The sequence below is a fragment of the Microtus ochrogaster genome, chromosome 21 (assembly GCF_000317375.1).
Source record: "Microtus ochrogaster isolate Prairie Vole_2 chromosome 21, MicOch1.0, whole genome shotgun sequence".
Lineage (NCBI taxonomy): Eukaryota > Metazoa > Chordata > Mammalia > Rodentia > Cricetidae > Microtus > Microtus ochrogaster.
Window position 1 is genome coordinate 538,026 of NC_022022.1, and position 22,774 is coordinate 560,799.

General features: G+C 54.0%; 1 protein-coding gene across 6 annotated transcripts in view; it reads right to left on the bottom strand.

Moving 5' to 3' along the window:
- Positions 1-22,697, bottom strand: part of Mef2d (myocyte enhancer factor 2D) — a 26,491-nt gene extending 3,794 nt beyond the window's left edge. The window contains exons 1-9 of one of the 6 annotated variants that reach the window (XM_026784216.1): positions 22,618-22,697; positions 10,111-10,288; positions 9,448-9,651; positions 7,649-7,786; positions 6,481-6,691; positions 6,237-6,293; positions 4,466-4,656; positions 4,011-4,031; positions 2,726-2,855 (exon numbers count right to left, since the gene is read on the bottom strand). In XM_026784216.1, the coding sequence (XP_026640017.1) occupies positions 2,726-2,855; positions 4,011-4,031; positions 4,466-4,656; positions 6,237-6,293; positions 6,481-6,691; positions 7,649-7,786; positions 9,448-9,651; positions 10,111-10,164 (1,006 nt within the window). In that variant the 5' untranslated portion in view covers positions 10,165-10,288; positions 22,618-22,697. Of the gene's footprint in view, positions 1-2,725; positions 2,856-4,010; positions 4,032-4,465; positions 4,657-6,236; positions 6,294-6,480; positions 6,692-7,648; positions 7,787-9,447; positions 9,652-10,110; positions 10,289-14,982; positions 15,114-15,488; positions 17,640-21,382; positions 21,896-22,013; positions 22,334-22,617 lie in introns of those variants that run through there. The other 5 variants (XM_005356889.2, XM_013349823.2, XM_026784217.1 and 2 more) reach the window with 5 other exon arrangements.
- Between the last annotated feature and the right edge of the window lie 77 nt (positions 22,698-22,774).

Here is a 22,774-nt window from a genome sequence, read left to right on the forward strand (position 1 = left end):
CTATCTAGCTATATCAACTATATCTATATCTATCTAACACTCTAGCTAACTATATATCTATCTAGCTATATCAACTATATCTATATCTATCTAACTATATCTATCTAACACTATATCTAACTATATCTATCTAACACTATATCTATCTAACACTATATCTAACTGTATCTAACACTATGTCTAACTATATCCATCTAACAGTATATCTATCTAACTATATATATCTAATACTATATCTATCTAACACTATATATATCTAACTGTATCTATCTAACTTTATCTATCTAACACTTATTTTATAAACAAGGAAGCTAGGGTAGGGCCTTGTCCAAGAACAGCAGGAAGAGATCAGAACAATCCAATCCTTCTTAGTCCTACCCCATCCCACCACACTAGACCGGTCTACAGGGAAGTTTATTTCCTAAGGGCCAACAGGTCAACCTCCAGGCCACCTGGTTTCTCCTCAAGCTGCTCTTGTGGTCACCACAGACAGACCTCTAAAGCTTGTGTCCACAAGGGCCAGGCCCATCTCCTATGCAGGATAACTGGAGTAGGCCACCCAGCACTTGCTGGAGTTTGGTCTACACCATATGAGGTACCCACAACTATCTGGTGCTGACGGAAGTCTGCTTAGCTGCTCCTGAGACAACAGGAACTGAAGCCATACTACAGTGATACACAGGAGTCCACGGTCAGCTCTACTGAGAGCCTGTTTCAGGTTCACCACATAAACTAACTTCCTTTCTGCTTCACAAGAGTAAGTGGGAAAAGCACAGAGAACCACCATGGGTTCTCTAACAAAGCTTCCAAGGAGATCAGAACTGTTTTTAGCCCATTCTCCCACTAGATTCAGGAGAAAGACTTCTCCTTAGCCTTGGGCAGGGGAGGGTGGGGGGTGGGGAAGCTAGCAGAGCCTCAGAATCCTCTCATCTACCAATACTCCCTGACAGGAGATAGGCCCACAGGGTGCTATTTCTGAAGCAGCCTTTTCCCAGCTTCAGGGAAAAGGATGCATGTGAAGCCCCCAAAGAAGAGGACAGAGACGTCTGGGCAGGAAATCTGCCCTACAGATGCACGGAACAGGCTGCGCCTGCACTCAGGATTTCTCCTGCTGCTGGAAAGGAGGACAAAGGGGATCACGGATACTGGCAGTGGAGTCTATACCTTCACAAGTTTCTGCGCTGAGGCCTTAGGGAAGTGGCAGAGTTTGGGGCTGTCTGGTTTAGTTTATTCTCACTGCAAAAACAGTCTGAGCACAGGTCACTCAACTATGAGGGCCAGTGGTTGAGGGGGGAAATGGGAAAGAGCCTCCCAACACACAAAAGCTCTGAACTAGGTGACAAAGCATTTCCCACTAGCAAGTCCTTCCTGACAGATGCAACAGAGTGAAACGCAGGCAAGGATGGCTGGGAGCAAAACACTGCTCTGGAGGAAGGTGTGCTGGCTGACAAAACCAGAACAACCCTGCGTCCTACCACAGTGCTTCTGCCCAGAGGCCTTTCCCAAGTCCCGGGGGAACTGTTCACCTTTAGACCCGTCCAGCCTCCACCAGCCTCAGCCTGCTTCCTGCTCACTGCTCACAGAACCAGCCCCTCAAGAGCTAGCAAATCCACCCAGAGCCCCAGCCTCTTCTCTCGCTCATTCTCCCCTCTGGGAGGCCTTGCTGCACTGACCATGTCCCCTCTCTAGGCTCGAACCTCAAGTCTATTATCCTGGTGGCCACCTCTCTGTCCTGCCCTCACACTGGACAGGGTTACTCTTCCATAAGGACCTAGGTTAAAAATAAAAGATACTCAGTTGAAAGTAAATTTCAGATAAACAAAACATTAAAAAAATATATAAGTATAGCTAGGTGGGTGCTCGAGAGGCAGAGGCAGGCGGATCTCTGTGAGTTCAAGGCCAGCCTGGTCTACAGAGTGAGTTTCAGGACAGCCAGGGCTACACAGAGAAATCCTGTCTTGAAAAACAAAACAATACAAAACAACAAAAAGTATGTCTCTGGGATATGCTTTAGCACAAAGAAGGCCCTGGGATATATTTAAGACTAAGAAAGTACTTACTTTATCTGGAGTTCAAATTTACCTGACTGTTATTTCTGTTTGTATACTTAAAAAAAGATTGTGTGTGTGTGTATGTGTGTGTGTGTGTATGTATGTGTGTGTGTGTATGTGTGTGTGTGTGTGTGTGTGTGTGTGTGTGTGCCACATGTGTGCAGGTGCCTAGAGAAGCAAGAAGAGGATCTTGGATTCCCTGGAGCTGAAGTTACAGGTAGCAGTGAGTACCAAATGCAGGTGCTAGGAATTGAACCTTGGCTTTCTGGAAGAGCAGCAAGTGCTCCTAATTGTTGAGTACTTTCTTTAGTTCCCGTTTTATTTTATGAGACGAGGTCTCATGTAGCTCAAGCTGAACTTTAACTCCCTATGTAGCTGAGGTAACATTGCCTGTCTCATTCTCTGGCCACCGCCTGAGTGCTCAGACTATAGGCAAGTGCTACCACATCTGGCTTATAGTGTACTAGAAATGGAACCCAAGGTTTCATGCCTGCAAGGTAAAGACCTTATCGACTGAGCTACACCCCCAACCTGGCATTTTGTTTTTATTTGTTTGATCTACTAACCACAACACTAACTAATGGAGGCCCCTCCCGCATTCTAATTCTCCTTCTCTGGTCACTCATCTGCTCTAAGTACAAACGGACAACTTACCAAGTTATAGGAACGCTCACCTGTGTTGTAGGCAGTGGGCATGGAGGAGAAAGGGAGGCCCTGGCTGAGTAAACTTGGTGTTGCCACGGAAACCACTGGGGTGGTAAGCGAGTGGGTAGACTGGGAGACCCCAAGGCGCTGGGCATTGTTCTGTAGGAGAAAACTGTTTGTCAAGAGATGGCAGATGGGTGGCCTGCCTCAAGGAGGTCCACCACACCACATCTGAGCCAGGTCCCCGAGTTCGAGGGAAGGTACCATAGCACGAAGGCCCACAGACACACACAAGTTGGTGTGTTTGGAGAGCCGCAGACTCAGAGTAAAACATGCACACAGATTCACTTGTATCTGCAGCCATGAAGGCATGGCTACCGTGCAGAGCTCAATACGAACACTGCCTGCTCCTGGGTGGAGGGGCAGAAGGAAGAGATGTGGTCTCTTCTGGGCTAGGATCACTGGGGTCTCCTCTACAACCGTTACAGTAGCAGATGCCCCAGAAGTGTATTCTGGCATCTGTGAATGGAATGTGCTCTCTGGGGCGGCATGTGATTGCATGTATGCACACACGTGTGTAGAGCTGTCAGCTCCATCTGCTGCTGAGTCACTTGTTTATTCCAGCTCCACGCTGGGGCCGAAACTGCCGCTGTGTTGGCCGCCAAAGCCTGCTTGCCTTTTCCAGCCTTTCTGGCCTCCTGTCAGCAAGCTGGGGAGGAAGCACCCTCCTCTTTCCTGGCTGATGGTGCGTACATAAGCACAGGGAGGGGCTGTGTATGTCTCTAAGTGCCTGTGAGATGGGCTCAGGGTAGGAGCTAGCAAACAGGCAGGCAGGGAAGTCCTTGCTAACAACAACTCTAGTCCTGCCTCAGGCCTCAGCTTTCCCCAGAAAACGGCCTTTCTTAGATTTTCTTGTAAGGATTAGGTTTGTCTTGGGTTCCAATGTTACATGGGCCTATGTGGAGTCAGGTAGCCAGAGGGATCCAAGGGCTCAATCCAGACATCTGGCTGGGGCCTCAAAGGTTTGGGGATTGCCTCATGCTCTTTTCCAGATGCACACACATACGTGTGTCTAAATAAATGCAGTAACACATAGACACACCCATGCACACACACATACACATGCACACCATTGTCCAGCCCTTCCTGCCGCTCCATTCACCTCAGTGTCCCAATCAGCTCTAAGCACAGCTCCTGAGGCCACACGTAGGACACACAGGGAGAAGACTGCTACACAGACTCATCATGCTGCAAACTGCTAACACTGGGCAAAGCTGGAACCCAAAGGCACTGCTATGTCTCAGCCGCACTTACCAGATCTAAATGGTCCTCAGTCTGGGAGCAGAAAGAAAACCAAGAGGATGTTCAGGCTATGGCTTCTGCCCTTCCCACACAGCCACCCCATCCACCTGTCTGTCTGAGAGCAGAGTATTCTTTCTGGCAATCTGATATCCAGAAAATGCTGTATTCTGGCCTCTACCAGTCAGACATTGTGAGCTAGTCCTTACTGTCATGTTGCAGTGTGAATTCCTTTATCACCCTCTCACCATAGAACCTTTGCTCCTATCTCCTGCTCATTTCTCTATCTTCTGGCCAGCACCACCGTATTCCAAAGGCCCTCAGGGAAGAAAAAGTTCACAAAATACTATACTCTCTCCCTCTCTCAATCTCTCTCTAAATCCTACATGCCTAACCTTCATTTCTCTTGCAAGAGGTCACTCTTTTCTTCCCACCTCCCAGTCCCTGCCATGGCCCAGAAACCCACTCACCAAATGATGCATTAACCCTTTGCCTCCCTGGGAAGTGATGACCCGCAGATCAGGCTTGCGGCTGGGGGCTCCAAGCTGGGTGTTGTGGGTGGGTGGGGGCGGAGACTTGGCAGGGATGACTTTGTTTAGGCTGTTGCCATTGGCCACAGGGAGGAGGCCAGGGGAAGCTCGGGCGCTGACGTAGCCATTCCCTGGAGAAGTGAGAAGAGGGAAGGAAAGGCTGGCTTGCCTGCTGTCCCTGTCAACTGCCCCATCTCTGTCACTTGGAGGCTCTCAGAGGCACGCCAGGGTTCGACATGTGCACTGAACTGCCTAAAGCCTTGGTCCCCATCACTTGGCCCAAAGTCAGCTTCTAAGTCAAAGTGATAGGGCCAAAGGTATAACTAAAAAGCAACCACTGTCACTGCCAGCCCTGGGCACATAGGAGCCCTACGGCCATGCCTTTGGCCATGCCTAGCACTCGGATCCCTCCATCCACTTCACACAGGACATACAATGACCAGAGTGGAAATAGGTGGTAGGCTATGATCTGCTCTTCACTAAGGAGCCTGATTAGAGCTAGCCAACCATTTAGATTGTTTCCTTGTAGGGAGCTGGAACTCTGTGTTTTTCATCACCACAAAACAAGCCTGTAGCCTTGGGGGAGACAGGCCACTGGCTGCTGGTAATGGTGTTGCTAGCACTAGGAGCTGATGATAGAGTCACTACCATAACTAGACTGGGGATAAAGGCATCACGACTATCGTTTATATTTGCTCTGTACTTTCCAGGTACAGCCCTTTCACACACAGTATCATACATGTTCATCAGCCCTGGGAGGTGCGTGGGATGGGCAGAGGAGGAAGCATGGCACTCACTGAGTTCCCAATGCTGGGCTCAGGGCCCATGAGCAAGGAAAGGAGGGTTTACCTCTAGTACCTCACCTTTGACTCCAGTGCACAACTATGCTGAGGCACCCTCATAGCCGTCCATTTTACACAGGAGAGGGGTGGCACTTTGGCTAAGACTGAGCTGGAGGAGTCTAAGGGTCAGGAATGTAGGCGGTGACTAGAGTATGAAACCACACCTTGCTCTGTCCCGATAGTATACGGTTACAACCCTCAAAGTGTGTTACTGTCTCTGTCCCAACTCCAAGATCACCCTGGATATGGCAAGAATGACAGGGTGACGTCAATGGTGACATTAGAAGGTCACCGGCCAGACATCAGCACAGATCAAGAGTGGCTGGAAGTGGCTGGGCACAAAGGCTGCAGTAGCCTTTCTGTGACTCAGGTACGTATCTGTATGGTGACTCCATGGGAACACAGAGCCCATGCACGGGTGAGACATGTATGCCTACCATTTGTCTAGGCAAGTCCTGATCCCAACAAGATGCCCCATTTAATCTGAAAATGCTGGACCATGGTCAGGCATGGTGGTATACGCCTTTAACCCCAGTACTCAGAAGGCAGAGGCAGGAGGATCCCATGAATTTGAGGCCATCTGGGTCTATATAGCAAGTTCCAGGACAGCCAGGGCTCCATAGTGAGACCTGTCTAAAAGAAAAAAAAAGGGTGTATGTGTGTGTGTGTGCTGACCCTTCCACTTCAATAGCACTATGAATATGAATCCATCCTCAGCTTGCCTGACATTCTTCAGACCCACAGCTCCGCGGACTAAGTCACTGCTGTAAACACCAAAATAATGCAGGGGCCTAAAAATCTTCTGATGCATCCTGCTCAGGCACGGCCATCTCCTCCCCTGCCACCCTGTGGAAGGCAGCTCCACTCACCCACGGGACTGGGGCAGGCGCCATTAGCACTGTTGAGGTCTCCACCCAGCATGGCTCCTGTGAGGAAAGCAGAGGTACCATGAGCTTTATCTCAGGACTGGACAAGAAGAGGGGACCCTGGGGAGTCCAGGCTTTTCCCCTCAAGAGTCATAAACATGCAGGAATGCTGTGAAGGGAAACGGAAACCCAGAAGCCCTTCCGCACCTCCCTTCCACCTCAGCAATTCACCATCCAGACTACTTACCTGCACTAGCAGGTCGCTGGGGCAGGCCCGGAGAAACACTGTTTCTCTGTAGTGCTGGCTGCTGGGGGGACAGGAGCCGTGGGTCCGTAAGGGATGACGTCACCAGGGAAGGAGTGACCAGAGAGCCGCTGGGATTGCTGAACTGCATGGAGCTCTGATTGGACACGGGCACTGTGACAGGCATGGCAAAGTTGGGGGCCGGAACAGATGACTAGACAAAAAGACGGAGGGCAGGGTCACACCAGGTGAACCTCTGCCCTGGACCCATTTTGCCCAAGAGGGTAGGCACAGTGTTCTCTAGTTCGTGGACTGTATCTCCAAGGGTCAGCAGCCTGGGTTCCCTGCCTTCAACCCTTTGTAGCCCTGCCTACCTCCCATCAGAAAGGTGAGAGCACCTTGCAGTATAGCTCTGGTCCAAGGCAGGAGAGCAAGGCTCTGCCCACTGCAGACAGGACCGGATACCCCCAGTGGGTTAGTCCTCAGCCAGGCAGGACACACTGGGAGCAAGTTAGTGCCCTGGGTACAGTCCCAAACTCACACACTGCTTGAGACCATGGCTTCACTACGCGGCCACCCACCATCCGGCCTGCTTCAGGAGCAGCTCATGCCCACCTCCCTGCCTTTGCTTAGCAGTTCAGCTTCCTTTAAACAAAGCTGAGTGCCTTAGGCAGGGATGCCAAAACAGCACAAGGGGGCCTCTGCCCAAAACAACAGGACAAAAATCATACTCTCCCTCGCCCTCTCAAGACTCATGATATCTGCAGACTTTCTGCTGGTGAAGGGACACTGACTATCTCTCTAGCTTAGGCAAGAATTTTACAAAAAGAGGGCTATCAAGACCAAGGTCAGGAGTTTCTCAGTGGTCAGTACCAGCTCAAGGATGGCTCAGCCTAGTACACCCATGAGAGGCAGCCAAGGGCCGGGCAAGGCTGGGTGAAGCCACACCATGCAGCACAGGAGGCTCTCCTCCATGCGACTACTCACGGCCAGTCTATAACTCTGCATCATCTTATCAAATTCCTCGTCTATCTTTTTATACTTCTCCTCCGTCTGGGGGGTCAGGGCAAACGCCTCGTCCACCTCAGGGCTCTCACATTCCCTGTGCTTCTTGTGCAGCGCCTGGGGGAAGGGCCGGAAGGGGACCAAAGAAAAGGTGAGGAGGGCTCACCCCATAGCGCCTGAAGAGCCCATCCAGTTCCTCACTGGCCCGCCGGTACTTGTCCTCCAGCAGGGGGCTCTGCTCCAGTGAGTCCTCCCCATCCGGCTCTGGGCTGTCACAGCCGTTGAAACCCTTCTTCCTCAGGGTCTGCAACCGCACCACTCAGTCAGCCAGCCAGCAATGGTCCTCCTGCCTCCTCCAAGCTCCTCCCAAGGATCCCAAGGTTCTTCTCCAACCTGTCCTCCCCTGGTTCCCAGAAGCTCCAGTCCCTCCCTCAGAGCCATCCTCCCCGCCTACAATGTTTCTTTGGGGCCCTGAGTGAAGTGGGGCCTAACCTAGGCACGAGGCAGATATGTTCCACAGCTCCATCTAGGAAGAAGTGGGCAGGGGACCCTGTCTATCCAAACCCCCGGGTTCTACTTAGGTGAGAGAACTGGATGGAAACAGGAAAGGACCTGCACTTACTGCGTTTTTTGCTCTATACTACCCGAGACTACCCAGAGACCAAAGCCTTGCACATGGCCTTAAAGTGTACCTGTAGCAGACGCAAGTACTTGTGGTTGCTCAAAACTTTAAAGATACCTGTTTTAAGCCGGGCAGTGGTGGCGCACGCCTTTAATCTCAGCACTTGGGAGGCAGAGGCAGGCGGATCTCTGCGAGTTCGAGACCAGCCTGGTCTACAGAGCTAGTTCCAGGATAGGCTCCAAAGCTACAGAGAAACCCTGTCTTGAAAAACCAAAAAAAAAAAAAAAAAAAAAAAAAAAAAAAAAGATACCTGTTTTATATTGTTTTCAAATCATGTTTATTTATTTACATGTGTGCACGTGCACATGCCATAGCACATGAGTGCACGTCAGAGGACAACCTGCAGGCATTGGTTCTCTTCTTTCCACCACAGGGATCCTGAGAATTAAACTCAGGCCATTAGGCCTGGCAATAAGTGCCTCTATCTGCTAGGCCATCTCAACAGCCCTTGCTTCATTTTAACTTTTATTTACTATTTTCTTTCCAAGACAGGGTTTCACTGTGTATCCCTGTCTGTCCTGGAACTAGCTCTTGTAGACCAGGCTGGCCTCGAACTCACAGAGATCCACCTGCCTCTGGTTCCTGAGTGCTGGGATAAAGGCATGCTCCACCACTGTCCAACTTATTTTTATTTTTTCTAGTTTATTTCATGTGTATATGTGTTTTGCCTGCGTGTATGTTTACCAATGAGTGCCTGGTGTCTGCGGGGTTAGAAGAGGTTGGCGCCCCTGGAACTGGAGTTACAGGCAGTTGTGAGGTGCTATGTGGGTGTTGGGAATCAAACTGCGGTCCTCTGGAAGAACAGCCAGTGCTCTTAATCTCTGTACTCCAAGTTGGCACCCTAGAGCATGAGCTGGCTGTCTCATTCAATCACAGAACAGTGTGTAAGCCGGCACTGCTCAGGCTATGGAGGAGGCCACAGCTCAGAAGTCAAAGCACCTGCCTACGGCCGTGCGGCCAGTAAGGAGCGGGGTGAACCCAAAGCTCATGCCCTTCGACATTTCACATTTTGACTCTGAAACAGAAGGCAAGAGCCACACAGACCCATAAAGTCATGGGACAGAAAGGAGATATGGGAACAAAGAGGGATACACAAAAAGGAATATCCCAGAGGATGAAGGAAGGAGGTGCTAAAGAGAGAGCAGAAGACAGCAGGATGCTCCTCAGACCCAGCAGGCCAGACTGCCCAAGTCGGGCTGAGGCCTGGTACTGGCTACATGTCTCATGCCTTCGCTCCCTTGGGCCTGGGCTCAGGAGAAGAGGGAGGTTACACACAGGCGCACCTCTATGATGTCAGCGTTGGTGCGGCTCTCGTGCGGCTCGTTGTACTCCGTGTACTTGAGCAGCACCTTGTCCATGTCGGTGCTGGCGTACTGGAACAGCTTGTTGGAGTGGTTGAAGATGATGAGCGCGATCTCACAGTCACACAGCACGCTCAGCTCGTACGCTTTCTTCATCAGTCCAAACTTGCGCTTGGTGAACGTCACCTGCAGGAGAGTAGAGGGCGGCCAGGTCTGACAAGAGTCCCTGTGCCCAGAGATATCTGGACATAGTCCCTACCATAGAGTTCCACTCTCTATGGGAATCCTTCATCTAAAAAAGAAAATGGCATCCCTTGGCCAGACCACAGCCAAGACACACCAGAACCAGCCTCAGATGGGAAAGGATTTCGATGGCCAGGAGGCCGCACCTCTGTGCAGCAGGCTGAGAGCTGGTGAGGAGAGGGATGATTTTGCAGTGGGGTTAGGGCCCCGGCCCATTGCAGAGCGGCAGAGGGAAGGAGGCACACGAAGGTGCCCCTCTCTCCACTCAGACCCACCTCTCTGTCACAGCCTCCAGGAGTCCCTAACTTCCAAGAAAGCCCTCTTATAGAACTGGTCATGGGTGACAGAAGCTGGCTCCCTGCCCTTGCTCTCCTACTACATGGGGCTCTGAGATTTCCTCACCTGGCGGTTCCGCTCATCAGTGATTCGCTGGATCTGAATCTTTTTCCTCCCCATCTTCTCTGGGGGGTCCTTAGTGCCAGAGAGGAAAGGGCTGCTGGGTGGTGGTCAGGAGCCTCACACTATGCTCATGAATGTCTGGAACTATTTCATGGTCTGTAGAACACCTGTGAACAGGCTCCTAGGAGAGAGAGTCATAAGGACTGTTAATGAGCCTCCAGCCCCCAGCTCTGTTGCTTGAGATGTGGGCCAGGCCCACTACACCCGTAAGAGGCTAGTGGCATCTCTGCCCCATCCCCAAATTGTGGCAATATTTGCTAGAGAGGAAATGCGCCCCCCCCAATACCAAGTGCAAGTTGGGCTCCCCCTGGACCAGCACTTGGTCTAGGCTGCTTCCCCAAGTCACTGCTCTTCTTGAGCTCTGGGTCACACAGAAGGTCCAGAGCACCCATGCCCTGTTCTCTGTAGAGTCTGGGTGTACTCTGTTGTATTCCCCCTGCCAACTCCTACCCCACCCCCTGGACCAGTGGAGGCTGCTATGCTTGAGTCACAGTGAGAACAGACTGAAAGCAGCAGGCAGAGAGAGGATGTCTGCTGCCCCAGTTAAGGTTGGTGGCAGTATCCTTACATGGACCAACCTGGGGACAGAGGTGTTATAGAATGCCCACTCCAATCAGAGCCCAGGTAGGTTTTTGTTTGAAGGGAGGATGTCCTGCTGCTCAGACACAAACTACTCTAGGTCGGAGGCAGCAAACCTGTTTTCCCTGACTCCTCACCTCGTACTGGGGACTGAACCCAATGGCCCTGCACAGGCTAGGAAAGAGCTCTGCCCAGCTGCATCCTCAGCCCCACTTTCACTGACTGAGCTAAGTCTTGCCGAGTTTCCCAGACTGCCTTTAAATATGTGATCCTTCTGACTCAACCTCCAGAAGCTATAATGACAGGCCTGCACCACAGCTAAGTCTGGAACATAGGGTTGCCCACTTTCTAGGTAAGTGCTCCAGCACTGAATTCACCCCAATCCAGGCAGTGTTTCTGTGAAGGGCCAGAAATCAGCACTGCAGCCTGTAAACTCTGTGGCCACTTAGCTCCAAGGTAGGAGCCTGGCTGACATGGTGGTGACGCACACCTTCAATCCTAACACTCAGGAGGTAGAGCAGGTGGGTCTCGGTGAGTTGAGGCCAGCCTGGTCTCCAGTGAGAGCCCTGGCTCAAAACAAACAAACAAACAAACAAACAAACAAACAAACAAATGTAAAAATATATTACTGAGGGGGGCAGCAGGAAAAGTGCTCTGGGTGACTAAACAGAGTGCTTCAAATCTAAGAGCCCTTGCTGGTCTTTGTAAAGGACCTGGGTTCAGTTCCCAGCACCCATTTGGAGGGTTACAAACGTCTCTATTTTCTGGGGGTGGGGAGGGAGTGAGGGTACAGATCTGGCTGTCCTGGAACCTTAGCTGTAGACCAGGCTGACCTCAAACTTGGAGAGATTCCCCTGCCTGTCTCCCAAGTGCTGGGATTAAAGGTGTGTACCACCATCATCACCACCTGGCCTACAAATGTTTAACTCCTGCTCCAGGGAATCTAAGCCGGTCATCCGGTCTCCACGGGCACTGCACGTACATGGTAAAAAGACATACTAACAGGCAGGGAGGTAAGGGATTCCTCCGCAACAGCTGGGTGCCAGCGGATTCTGAGCATTCGAACCTGTGCCTTTCTAGCTTATTCTACAAGGCCTGGAGGTTACAAAGTAAGCGAAGTTCACTGGGCACCCGACTAGGATGAGGTGGGGGGTGGTGGAAGGTCTTGACCTGCTTAGGATCATCACAGATCACATGACCATACCTTAGGATTCATTGTCTAGCTTCAACTCTGCCTAAATATCAACAGAGAGTATCCCAGCCCCTTCCCTTACCCTGGAAGAAAGTGTCTTGTCTGCATGTATGTAAGGTCACCAAAAGAGGAGCTCCATAGCCCCTGGCCTACTGCCCACCCTCTCTCTACACCTCAGACCAGCAGCAGCCTAGCCCTGCGTGATCCAAACAAGCAGCAGTCACCTCTCCTGGCCTCTAACACGAATCCCTGCCCAACTCACTGCAGAGGCCCAGCTGGAATTTCCAGACTTTACCCCTAACTCTTAGGACCATCCACAAACTGCCTCCTCACTGGCCTGGGCAGGTGGGGCAGCACACTGGGGCAAGGGCTATGGTAAATTGGCCTTTTTAGGGTTTGTGTAGCCCAGCCTCAGGAACTCCAATCCAAACCCACAGTGCAGGGTCCCCTTTCCTAACCTTTCTCACCACTGCAGCCCATGAACAGATTCTTGATGAGAGAACCTGTCTCCTGCGTATGGCCCGTGCTGGCTCCTCAGGCGGCGGGACGTGAACTGTCCCAGCGTTTTCAGTTTTCCAAACAGCGAATCTAACCATCTTTCTAGCATTACAGTCTCTAAATAACTGTGTTCTCTTCTGTGCCTAGCTCCCCCAAGGCTGGAGCCTCTTGAAGGCAGGAACCAGATCTGTCTTTTTACTATGCTATTGCCTGAAGGAGGAACCCAGAAAATATCCATGCAAACACATATGAGCCTGTGAGAAGTCCCTCCTGCAGTCTAATCTCTGTCCATCCTGCTGTCCTCACTGTCCTCTGCAGGGCTAGAACCTTCTATCAGCTGCCCTCAAGTCACCGCTTGGGAACCACTGACCCTCCAACTGACTCTGCAGCTCTCACCCTCATCCCTCTCTACACTCAGCGCGGCTGGTGCAGAGGGTGAGACTCTAAGTCTTCTAAGGAGCAGCCCTGAGCACATGGAGATGGAGAGGATGGGGTTGCTTAGGCAACTGTCGCCTGGCAACCAGTTCCCTGGCTGATCTCCTATACTGCCCCCCCATCCATGCCGCATGCTGGGGGAGCTAGGATATGAGAGAGATCATGGCTGAGAAGGCAGGGAAGTCAGAGAGACCCAGTGAGTACCCTTCGACAGGGAATCTGTCTAAGAGGTCAAGCCCCTGCAACCCTCACTCCCTCTATACTAGCTCAGCCATTTATAATAATCCCATGCCTCCCAGGTCTTGCTCAGACCCTGCTGTTGGCAGTCCTTCCTCCCAGCTAACCAGAAGCTCTTTTACAAAGCAGGCTCTGTACCCTCTGCTGTGTGCTGCACATTGCTACAGATTCTCTGAAAGCCCTGGGGCAAGGATGTGAGCTCAGTCCTGGTTCTGGAAGGGTGGTATCTGGGCAGAGATGGCCACAAAGGACCAACCCAACCTTCCCACTTCATCAGAAGGTTTTAACAAACACCTGGACCTGTTAATCAGTCCTCTCTTCAACAACCTAACTAACTGCCAGGAGCCAGAGGCCTGGGCATCTGCTCTCCTGATGCAGGCTCTCCTCCTGCCTGGCCTCGTCAGCCCCTCTTCTCTCATGTTCTGGCCTTCGAGCTGCTCTTTTTTTTTTCTTTTTCTTCTTTTTGAGGGTGGATATGAGACAGGGTCTCTCTGTGTAGCACTCATCCTGTAGTCCAGGCTGGCCTTGAACTCAGAGCTCCGCCTGCCTCTGCCTCCCTGTGGTGGGACTAAAGGCACGTGCCACTGCTCGGATTGGGCTGCTGCTCTTCTAAGCCTAGTCTGCAGCTCTTGGCACACACGCTGAGGTGTCGGGGGCCCCAGGCCTTCCCATCCTGACCTCAGGCCACAGCTGTGCACAGCAGCACCCCTAAGTAGGTTCTAGCTGGGCAGGGTGGTATTCCCAGCAGGACATGACAACAACAGAGGAAAGAAGAAAGCCCTGGCTGGTGGGATCTGTAGGAAAGCCAACGCAGGGTGATGGTGGTGGGCAGGAAGTCTGGGAGCTAGGATCCTATGGCAACTGTGCACTGTTTATACGCAAAGGAGGGATAGGTGAAAAGCAAAGGGGCACTGGTGTGAAGGATCATGGGAGAATAGGCTCTTGTCTCCCTAATGTTACACCTCTTGGTACCTGAGAGTCAAACCACTCTGAGGTTTCAGAATCAGGCATCTCAGTTCCTGTGTGAGGGGCCTGGGTGGAGATGGGAGTGGGGTCAGGACTGGGTTCCTGAGCCACTGCTGAAGGGCCAGGCAGGAGCACTCTTTCTCCACAGTCTCCATCCTCCCTGGCTCTTTAGCCACACAGCTCGGTTGTCTGCTTTCTCAGACCCTTCTGCCCTGAGCACTGTGTCCTGGTTGCCTGAGGCTCTAAAAAGCTGTATCTGACCCTGGAGTCCTATACCAGCAGACTCCAATGGAGCAGAGGCCAGAAAGGCCAAGCTTTGAGCTCCTCCTGAAGCGAGTGGGAGGCAAGGAGAGATCTGCTCCCATTAGGCGTTCCCCCTCCCTTCCAGGCCGCTGGGGGGCCTCAGGCTGCACTGCAGACAGCTGTCACCCTCCTCCACCCTCTCCCCGTAGGGCTGCAGGGCATGAAATAAGCAGCAGGCGCTGGGGGAGGGGGCGACAATCCAATCCACCTGTCACCCCCATAGTCGGGCAGCCTGCTTGCTAGTGGGAGGAGGCGTGGGCAAGGTGAGGACAGATGCACAGACACAGGAAGGGGACAGAAAAGGGCCAGTGAGGCAAAGGCACAGGGCTGGGAGAGCAGCTGGGCTGGGCAGCTGAGGGTACCCTAGCAGCCTGCCCTGGGGGCATCCTTCAGGCCTCTCCTCTCCTCCCTGCCCCAAGCTAACTCCCTTCTCCAGAATTCCCAACAGCACACCAAAGCGCAGGTCCCACGCCTTCTAAGTTCTGTCAGGCTGACTACCAAAAACCCTGGTTCCCACCATGTCCCATTATCCCCTCCCCCAGTCAGCAGCTTGGGGCTGGGCAGGGGCTATTTTTAGCTTGGGCAGTGAGCTAATTATAACTCACCAACAGGGGACCTGAGGGCCAGCTAGGGGGCAGTCCAGGAAAGCAGAGAAGGGAGGGGTGGTCCTAGGCACTGTGACCTGTAGAGACAGAAACTGACTTGAGGAGCACCCAGCAGGGCTAGGAGCCTTCCCCTAACTTCCCTTGGGCAATTCTCCCATACTCCACCCTCAGCTTCCCACCTCTACTGTTTAGCAAACCTCTTGGGAAAGTGTCATCCTGTTTTCTCCATGAGGTACTGTCAACTGTGTCCTACTCCATGTCCTTCCTGCGGTCTAGCTCCCATTCTTCCTGTAGCAGCCGAGGCCTTGGGGCTCCCCGTGCCCCTCCCACCCACAAGAAAGTCCTAGAGCCACTGCTGGGTCTCAGGAACCTTTCCAGCTACAGGACACACCCTGGTAGCAAAGGGCTGAATGAGGTCAGGCAGTGAGGGGATGGTTTGCAGAGTCTGGGCATCTCTAGCCTAAACTGAGACCCTGCCGTGTGCCCAAATCCATCAGTGGCCTTACTCTGCTTGTCAGGAAGAAAGTCAGCCATGTAGTTCCAAAAAGGGGTGTAGTCTAGCCCTCTTCACTGGTAGCTGGTGAGGAGGGCCCCTCCTGAGGCCAGAGGGGAACAAACAAGGCCCCAGGCACTTCCTGGGATGTGCTGTCTGAAGTCACCCTGGGCCACTCTGTTGATGCTCCTGTCAGGTAGCGCAGGACACCCTGGTCACAGTTGCAGCTCTCAGAATCAGAATTTGGGTCCTCCAAGGGTCCTGGTCTTGGCTGGCCCAAGGTCACTGTCACTGGAGTGGTCCATTTTGGAAACCCAAGCTTGTGCTTTGCTTTGGCGCTGCCTAGCAGGCCAAGTAACCGTGACTCACTGCTGCTCATTTGCATGGTGATTTGCATAGTGTCTCCACCCTTATTCCTCCAAACTCAACTTCCCACTCCACAGTGTAGGCTCCTAACCAGCACCGTGGCACTCAGGACCTCAGAGCTGGCTCCATCTTCTTCTTCGGTGCACAAATGGCCCAATGACAGCATGCTGCGCCTATCCTTGGGAAAGGGACAGAGAGGCAGCAGTGCACAGCCCAGCTAGGAGCCTCTGGAACAGGACTCAAGGTGGGAGAGCAGCAGCAGGGTGCTCCTACCCTGTTTCTGGGGTCCACTCGCCACTGTGCAGAGTGAGTCCAATACAGTGGGCATGAGTTAGATTACAGAGAGAACTTTGAAGACTGGGTCCTACTCAGATCAGACTCTAGGGTTCAAGCTCACCTTCTCAGAAGCTAAACAAACAAGATAGGCAGCTGGGGAGATATGGGGATCATGAAGGAGCTGTGCTCCTACCACAGGTGTGGGCAGACAACCAGCCCCTTGAGAACGTGGAAGTCTGTCATCTGCCCAGCTACTAGTCATACCCTCTGAACCGAAGCCCCGCTGAGTCTGCCTACTCTGGGAAGTCCTTTCTGGTATCTAAAGACCATCCTTCTCGCACAGCCAATCCTGTCACGGCTGTCATCTAGACAAGAATAGTGACCTTGGCCATCAGAAGCCTTAGTTGAGGAGAGGTGGGGGCAGTTGGGACCGTTAAGTGTGTCACCTTCCACCTCCCTACCCTACTTCCCCCTGGGGTCTCAGGAGACAGAAGTGAAAGTCGCAGCTGGGCCTTGAGGACAGATCATCTTGACAAGCTTTGGGATGAGCATGCCACCATTCATGCTGGTTTGGGGGATGCCTGCTATTGCAACAAGTGGATGATAGCTAGCTCAGTGGAGAGACTTCCAGGGAAATGGAAACAATAGGGAGCTCTGAGCATGCCCTAGGCCAGAGCAGCTTTCTCCTAGGGCACCATATTTTGTTCAAGCATCCAGGAACAGACCAAGAGCTGAGCCCTAATTGCTGGGCTTTTGGCACAGGAGTAATGGGAGGTACTGCACAGACTGGGGCCACCTACACTCAGACAGGACAGGCCAGAAAGAGGCCAATCCAATCAGGGAAGGCAAATCCTCCTGGTATTGTGACCTCAAGGAGCAGCAAGGATTTAAAGGAGCCTTGGGCAGTGGCTGCGTCTCTAAGCCCTAAACAGAAGGTGGCAAGGTGGCTCTTGTGGGGGATTATGTTACTGTTTTAAGGAAAGAGGCTAGGTAAGGATGGGTGCCTAGACTGTGGGTCCTGAGCACCCTTGGGCAAACATATACTCTCACTGAAACACACCTTCATCAAACAGGGTTCACTGATGAGAAAGTGGCAGAGGCCCCTCTTTGTCAGCAATGATTGCTGTCCGTGCATGACCCAGAGGGTTCCTTCCTCTGAGGGGAAGCTCGCAGGGGCTTTTTACAAGCAAGGCCTATCTATCCCTGGGAACAGGTGAAGGCTTCCTTTCTCCTCAACTCCCCACCCCCAACTGCAGGCTGACAGGTGGGGGAGAAGAGTAGAAACAGCTGGGCCAGGACACCTGTTTTCCACTCCATGCCTGGCCAAGGGCCTGCTTGGGGACCACACGGGGAGTCTGCCAAGAGGCAGGCAGGTGTGAGGGCAAAAAGAGAGGGGTCCAGATGTCAAGGGGAGATAGAGCAAGAAGAACCACCCTCACCATGGTACACCTAGAGGAGAGCAGCCAGTCCCAAGGGGCCTCCAGCCCCTGCATCCTATTTCATCTAATGGAAAAGGAAGAACCTAGAAAAGAGACCTATTCCCCACTCCACGGACCCTCATGTCTTAGTCTTTATTCTCCCAGTCTTCAAACCCAGCCTGGGGGGAGGAGGACATCAGTAGCAAAGACTAGCAAAGAACCTAGGCCGTCTGCTGGGCAGGTTTTGAGGCTGGGAGGCACCTGGCATGGCAGGGGAAGGAGATCCCGTTTCTCATGCCACCCCAGGGTCTGGTCTTCAAAGCCTTCTCAAGCCCTTATCCCTATACCTCAGGTCTTGGCTGAGGGTCCTGAGGGAGGGTGCAGCTGTCACACCTGCCTTTGAAACTTCTTCCTCTAGGAAAGGCAGGGGCCAGGGGAGGAAGATAAGGCTGCCCAGTCCCTGTGCTACCTTCAATCCCTTTCCTGTCTCCTTCAAGCAGAGTTCCAGGGGTCTCTGTGTACTGCTGGCTCCTGCTCTAGTCCTTGTTTTGGGGCTTCTTGCATTGGTGGGGAAATCTGAAGGAATTACTGTCTCCGGAGTCAGAGCAATACACCCCCAAACTGCCACCAAACCCTCCGAGACCTCTGAGTGCTGCATCGAGGTGGTACCGTGGTCAAGAGTGGCCTGGACCCTCCCTCCTGCAGAGAGATGCCTTCTTAGACAAGAGCCCTGAACCTCTCACAGTGGGCTTCACTGAATAAATCCTTAGTCCTTCAGTTTCCCCAATACCAATGACCAGTTGCGGGCAGATTGCTGACCAGCTTAGGACTCTTCACAGACAACATCAGTTCTGGGGATCTCAAAAGTCTTCATTTTTGACTCTGAACCATGCACCCTGTTAAACTGGGTGTGAATGGGTGATGCTGGAGGGGAGAGCTAGGGACAGGCAGGACACGCCTTCCCTGTGGCATGTTGTCTGCCCAGTGCTAGGGGAGAGGCCCCAGAACAGCCGGGGGCGCCACGCCAAGGTCAGTGACCAAGCCTAGAGCTCAGGGCCTCCTGGGAGGGTAAGTTTAAATGAGTAAATATGGTCCCGCCTGGGTGTGGTTTGCCACAGGCCAAAGCTTGGGGCAGGCCACTCCCTCCAGTACCCTACACAGAAGGGGCCGTCAGCCACAGTCAGCCCCCTCAATCCACGCCACCAGCAGCCCTGTCTAGTTCTGCCACTGGCAACCGGAGCGGGGCTGGCACGAGGGCTGAGCCGACACAAAGGAAAGGTGGGCATGGAAAGCTGTGGGGGCCTCCTGAACCAAGAATGTGCCCCCAAATGCAGCAGAGCAGTCTCACTCATGGAAGGCGGGTACAAAGCTCCAGCAGCAGGGACCAAACACACAGGTCACCTAACACACTATGTCACCTAAAGGGAGACTCCTGAACACCTGGAAAGCTGAGGAGGGAGGGGGCAACTTACCCAAGGCCAGGGTGGGGGACAGTGGCTAGCCAGGGATCAGAGCCGCAAGGGAGGGTGGAAGTCAGCCAGTGCTCCCTGACTCACAAAGCATGCTCTCCACAGACAGGCCCTGCCTGCCCATCTGTGCTCTGACCTCAACCCTTGCTCCAGCACAGGCTCTCTAGGTCTGTGCGCCTGCCTTTCCCTTCCTGCCTCTAGTCCCTCACCACCCCCCACTCTCCAATCCTTTAATCATCTTTACCACTGCTGCCCCCACCCCCGCAGAGCAACAGCTGCTCTGTGGGTGTCACACCCCTAAGGGTGCGCTGTACACCTTCCCACATGTGTCCCATGACCTGCTGCAGACTGCCAGGTGCAGCTGGGGCTGCAGGACCCCGCCAGCCTGCTTTCTGGGGAAAGGGGCTCAGAGGTGAGTCTTCCCACAGCTCCAGGACAACACCTCAGAATGTTTTGTCCTAGGCAGGGAGAGATGAGAAAATATTCCAGGAGCCAAACAGCACCAGCCCCACTAGGCCAAAGGTCAAAGCCTTTTTAGCAGAGTCACTGGAGAATGCTTGAGATTTCCCCCTTGCTTCTCTGGGAAGTTCCTTCTGATATCCAGGCTCCATCCAGCTTTCCTAACTGTGTAGAGGGCAATGTCAGCCACAGCACAGCCAGATGTCCACTTCCATAGCACAGCTCCTAGCTAATGCTACCTCTCCCCCATGAGTAAGTCACAAACTGGGACAGAAGGATAGAGAGGGTTGGATGGACTCTGGCCCCATGACTACCTCATAAAAGCCACCAGTGATTACAGCGATGCGGAGGCTGGACCGCATGCGACCATTCCTCCTTCCCGCTTCCCTGTAAAGGGAGATAATTTTCTCAGGCCAGTTGGCTTCAGAGAGTCTACAAAGTCCCAGCCATGGCCCCAAAGGGGTGGCAAAAGCCCACCACCACAGAGCTGCTCTGACCCTTGCCAGTGGGCTCTGGGCTTGCCTTAGATCATCCCCCTTAAGAACCTGGATAGTGCCAACTGTATTTGTGACACAAAGTGTCCTCCTTGCCTGCAGCTCCTCTGTAGGACACACTGTCTGCGCAGGGGGGCAGAGAAGTGGAGGCAACAGAGAAAAGCCAGCCTACCCACTCAACTCCAGTGTGTGGCAAAATGTCCAACAAGGACCAATGTCAGGCCAGGGCCATCCATGGAGGACAGGAGCTCAGCTGGCAAGGAAGACAAAGCTGGGAAGGTGGGCAGAGGTCCAGGCCAAGGACAGAAGAGCCAAGGATGCTGCAGCAGAGGCCCCTTTCCAGAGCAGGGTCAGATGGGGCCTCAGTGAGCTTAATCCCATCCTCTGGTCTAGCTCCCAACCTGGGGAGATTTCCTCCGCCTTTCCCATCATACTAACCCAGGAAGACAGGGAGAAGAAAGAAAAAAAGCCTACTGGAAACAGATTATATAACGGCAACCAGCCAGGCTGTCACATCGCCCAGCCTATGAGCACTAAGAAGTCAGAGGGCCAGAGGAGAGAGCTGGGTCCTCCAGCCCTGGTCCCGCACAGAGGGGGCAGGCAGCCTGCACCTGCCTCCTGCCCAAGTCCTCCACACCCTGTTCCAGGCACAAGCCCTGTGCCCATCCCCCAACACAAAGCTTCCCATACTTTCTGGCTGGGTCCTGATGCCTGCAAGAACAAGGCTTGTATATCTTCATTCCTAACCTTAAGAGTCTCTCCCTGCATGAAATCTGTGGCAGAAAGAGGGGAAACCAAACTCTGATACAGACTGGCTGTGTGATCTCCGGTAAAATGTTTGTCCACTCTGGTAGGTATGGGAATGCCTTCCAAGTGAATCTTCTTACAAAAGTACACGCAGCAAGAACACACAGGGTTTGTGTGAAGGGCACAGGAGTCATAATAAAGAATATGACTACTGAGATCCCAAGGTCCCAGCGTCCGTTTCTGGGGTACATGGGAAAACTCTACAGAAGCTCCAGTATTCCCCAACCACTCCACATAATAAGGTTCTCAGCCACTCCCACAACCATCCCACCCCACCCCCATCCTGGAAGACGCAGGAAGGAAATTCATTCACAGGCAAGACCATGAGAGCTGGGACGGCCAGGCTGAGCACTGGGGCTTGGTGGCCAGTGGCCAGAAGCTGGGTGTCTGGGAACACTGACAGGTACCTCGCCAATACTCCCCTCCGCGGACACCTCCGCTAGAGCTGGGAGGGAAACAGAAGGTGGACAGCTCCCAAGGCCTAGTGCACTCAGTAGGCTCCCCTCCGGGAGCCGGCCAGAGCAGCCCAAGGTCACCGTCCCAGGCGGCAAACTTCCCACAGCCAAGACAGCTCAGGCCCACTGAGGGTTAGGGGGAGGGAGAAGATCCGCCACTCACTCAGCCAAAGCAGCTAGGCCTCGGAGGGAAACTCACACGGCGAGGGCAGGGTACCAGATCCACCCCACTGTACTCCCCTGGCCTGGCCCTAATGCGCCGGTCAGTCGTTGGCAGAGCTGGCACTCGGGACAACCTGGATAGTCCAGGGCCACTGGGAGCCCCAAGGGCTCGGCGGAATCTCTAGGAGGCCTTGCTGCCCCATCTCCGCCATGGAAAGCCAGGAGCACCGTAGTCCCTTGGGCCAGCCTTACCACTCGAACCCTACTCGCACCGGCTCGGCCAGCACCGACCAAGGGAGGCCCCGGAGGGAGAGGTCCTGCCAGATGTGAACAGCTGCAAACTCCTGGCTAGGGGTGCTCCAGCTGGCTTTGCTGACACACCCGACCCGGGGGGTGCGAGATCGCGGCCAGAGCCACGTGCGTTGCGCCCGCCAGAGCGCGAGGCGGCGGGGGCTAGGGTGCCAGGCGCGGCTGTCACAGCAGACACCCCAGCACCGCCGCCGCCGCCTCGCCCGGCCCGGGACTCCCGCGCCTGGGCGCCCTGGCACCCCTCGCGCTCCAGACCACCCTGCGCCCTGCCGCGCGGCGTGGGGGAGGGGCTCTTAAAGGGACCGGCGCGCGTCGCGACTCACCAGCCCGCGGGGGAACGGGGTTGTCACGGCGCCGGGAGCCTCGGCCCGACCCGCGGTATCCTTGGCTGCGCGAAGCAGCAGCTCCGGCGGGGAACAGCGAAGGCGCCGCGTCCACGCGGCCTGGGCGGCGCCGCAGGGCCCGGACCCCCTGGTGTGCGCGGGGGCGGCGGCGGCGGGCGGCGGGGACGCAGCCGAGCGCCCAAGCCGCCTCGACGGTTGTTGATATTTTGCTTCCTTCCTCCTTTCGGGCTCCAAAGGCAACTCCTCCAGCCCCAGACTCGAGGCCGACGTAGGCACCGCGCACCCTAGCTTGCGGGATGGGGGGGGGGGAGGGTGATGGACAAGCGGGGGGCCAATGGGAGGGCCTTGCAGGGAGGGGGCGGGGCCTGGTGGGGCGGCCTTGGGCGCAGCCACGCCTCCTGCCCTAGCCTGCGCCCCACCCCACCGGGGCGCGCGACCGCGGCGCGTGGAACCCAGATCCCTCCGCCTACGGGACAGAGCGTGGCCGCGGGACCTCAGCACCCCGGCCCAGAGTTGGCAGAGGTCTAAGTAGATAAGTTTTGGGGAGACGAGAGTGTTGGGAGGCCCCAGCTCCTCCACTTACTGTGTGACAAAGCTCCGAAGGCAGATCGCGTTCTCTCCTCGGGGTTACCTGGGGAGCTCCACTGCTCCCTCTACCTGTGACAGGTCCCCTCCTTTCCCCTGGCCCGGCTCGGTTGACGCCCAGACATTTAAAGCAACAGTGCATAATTCTCGGGTGA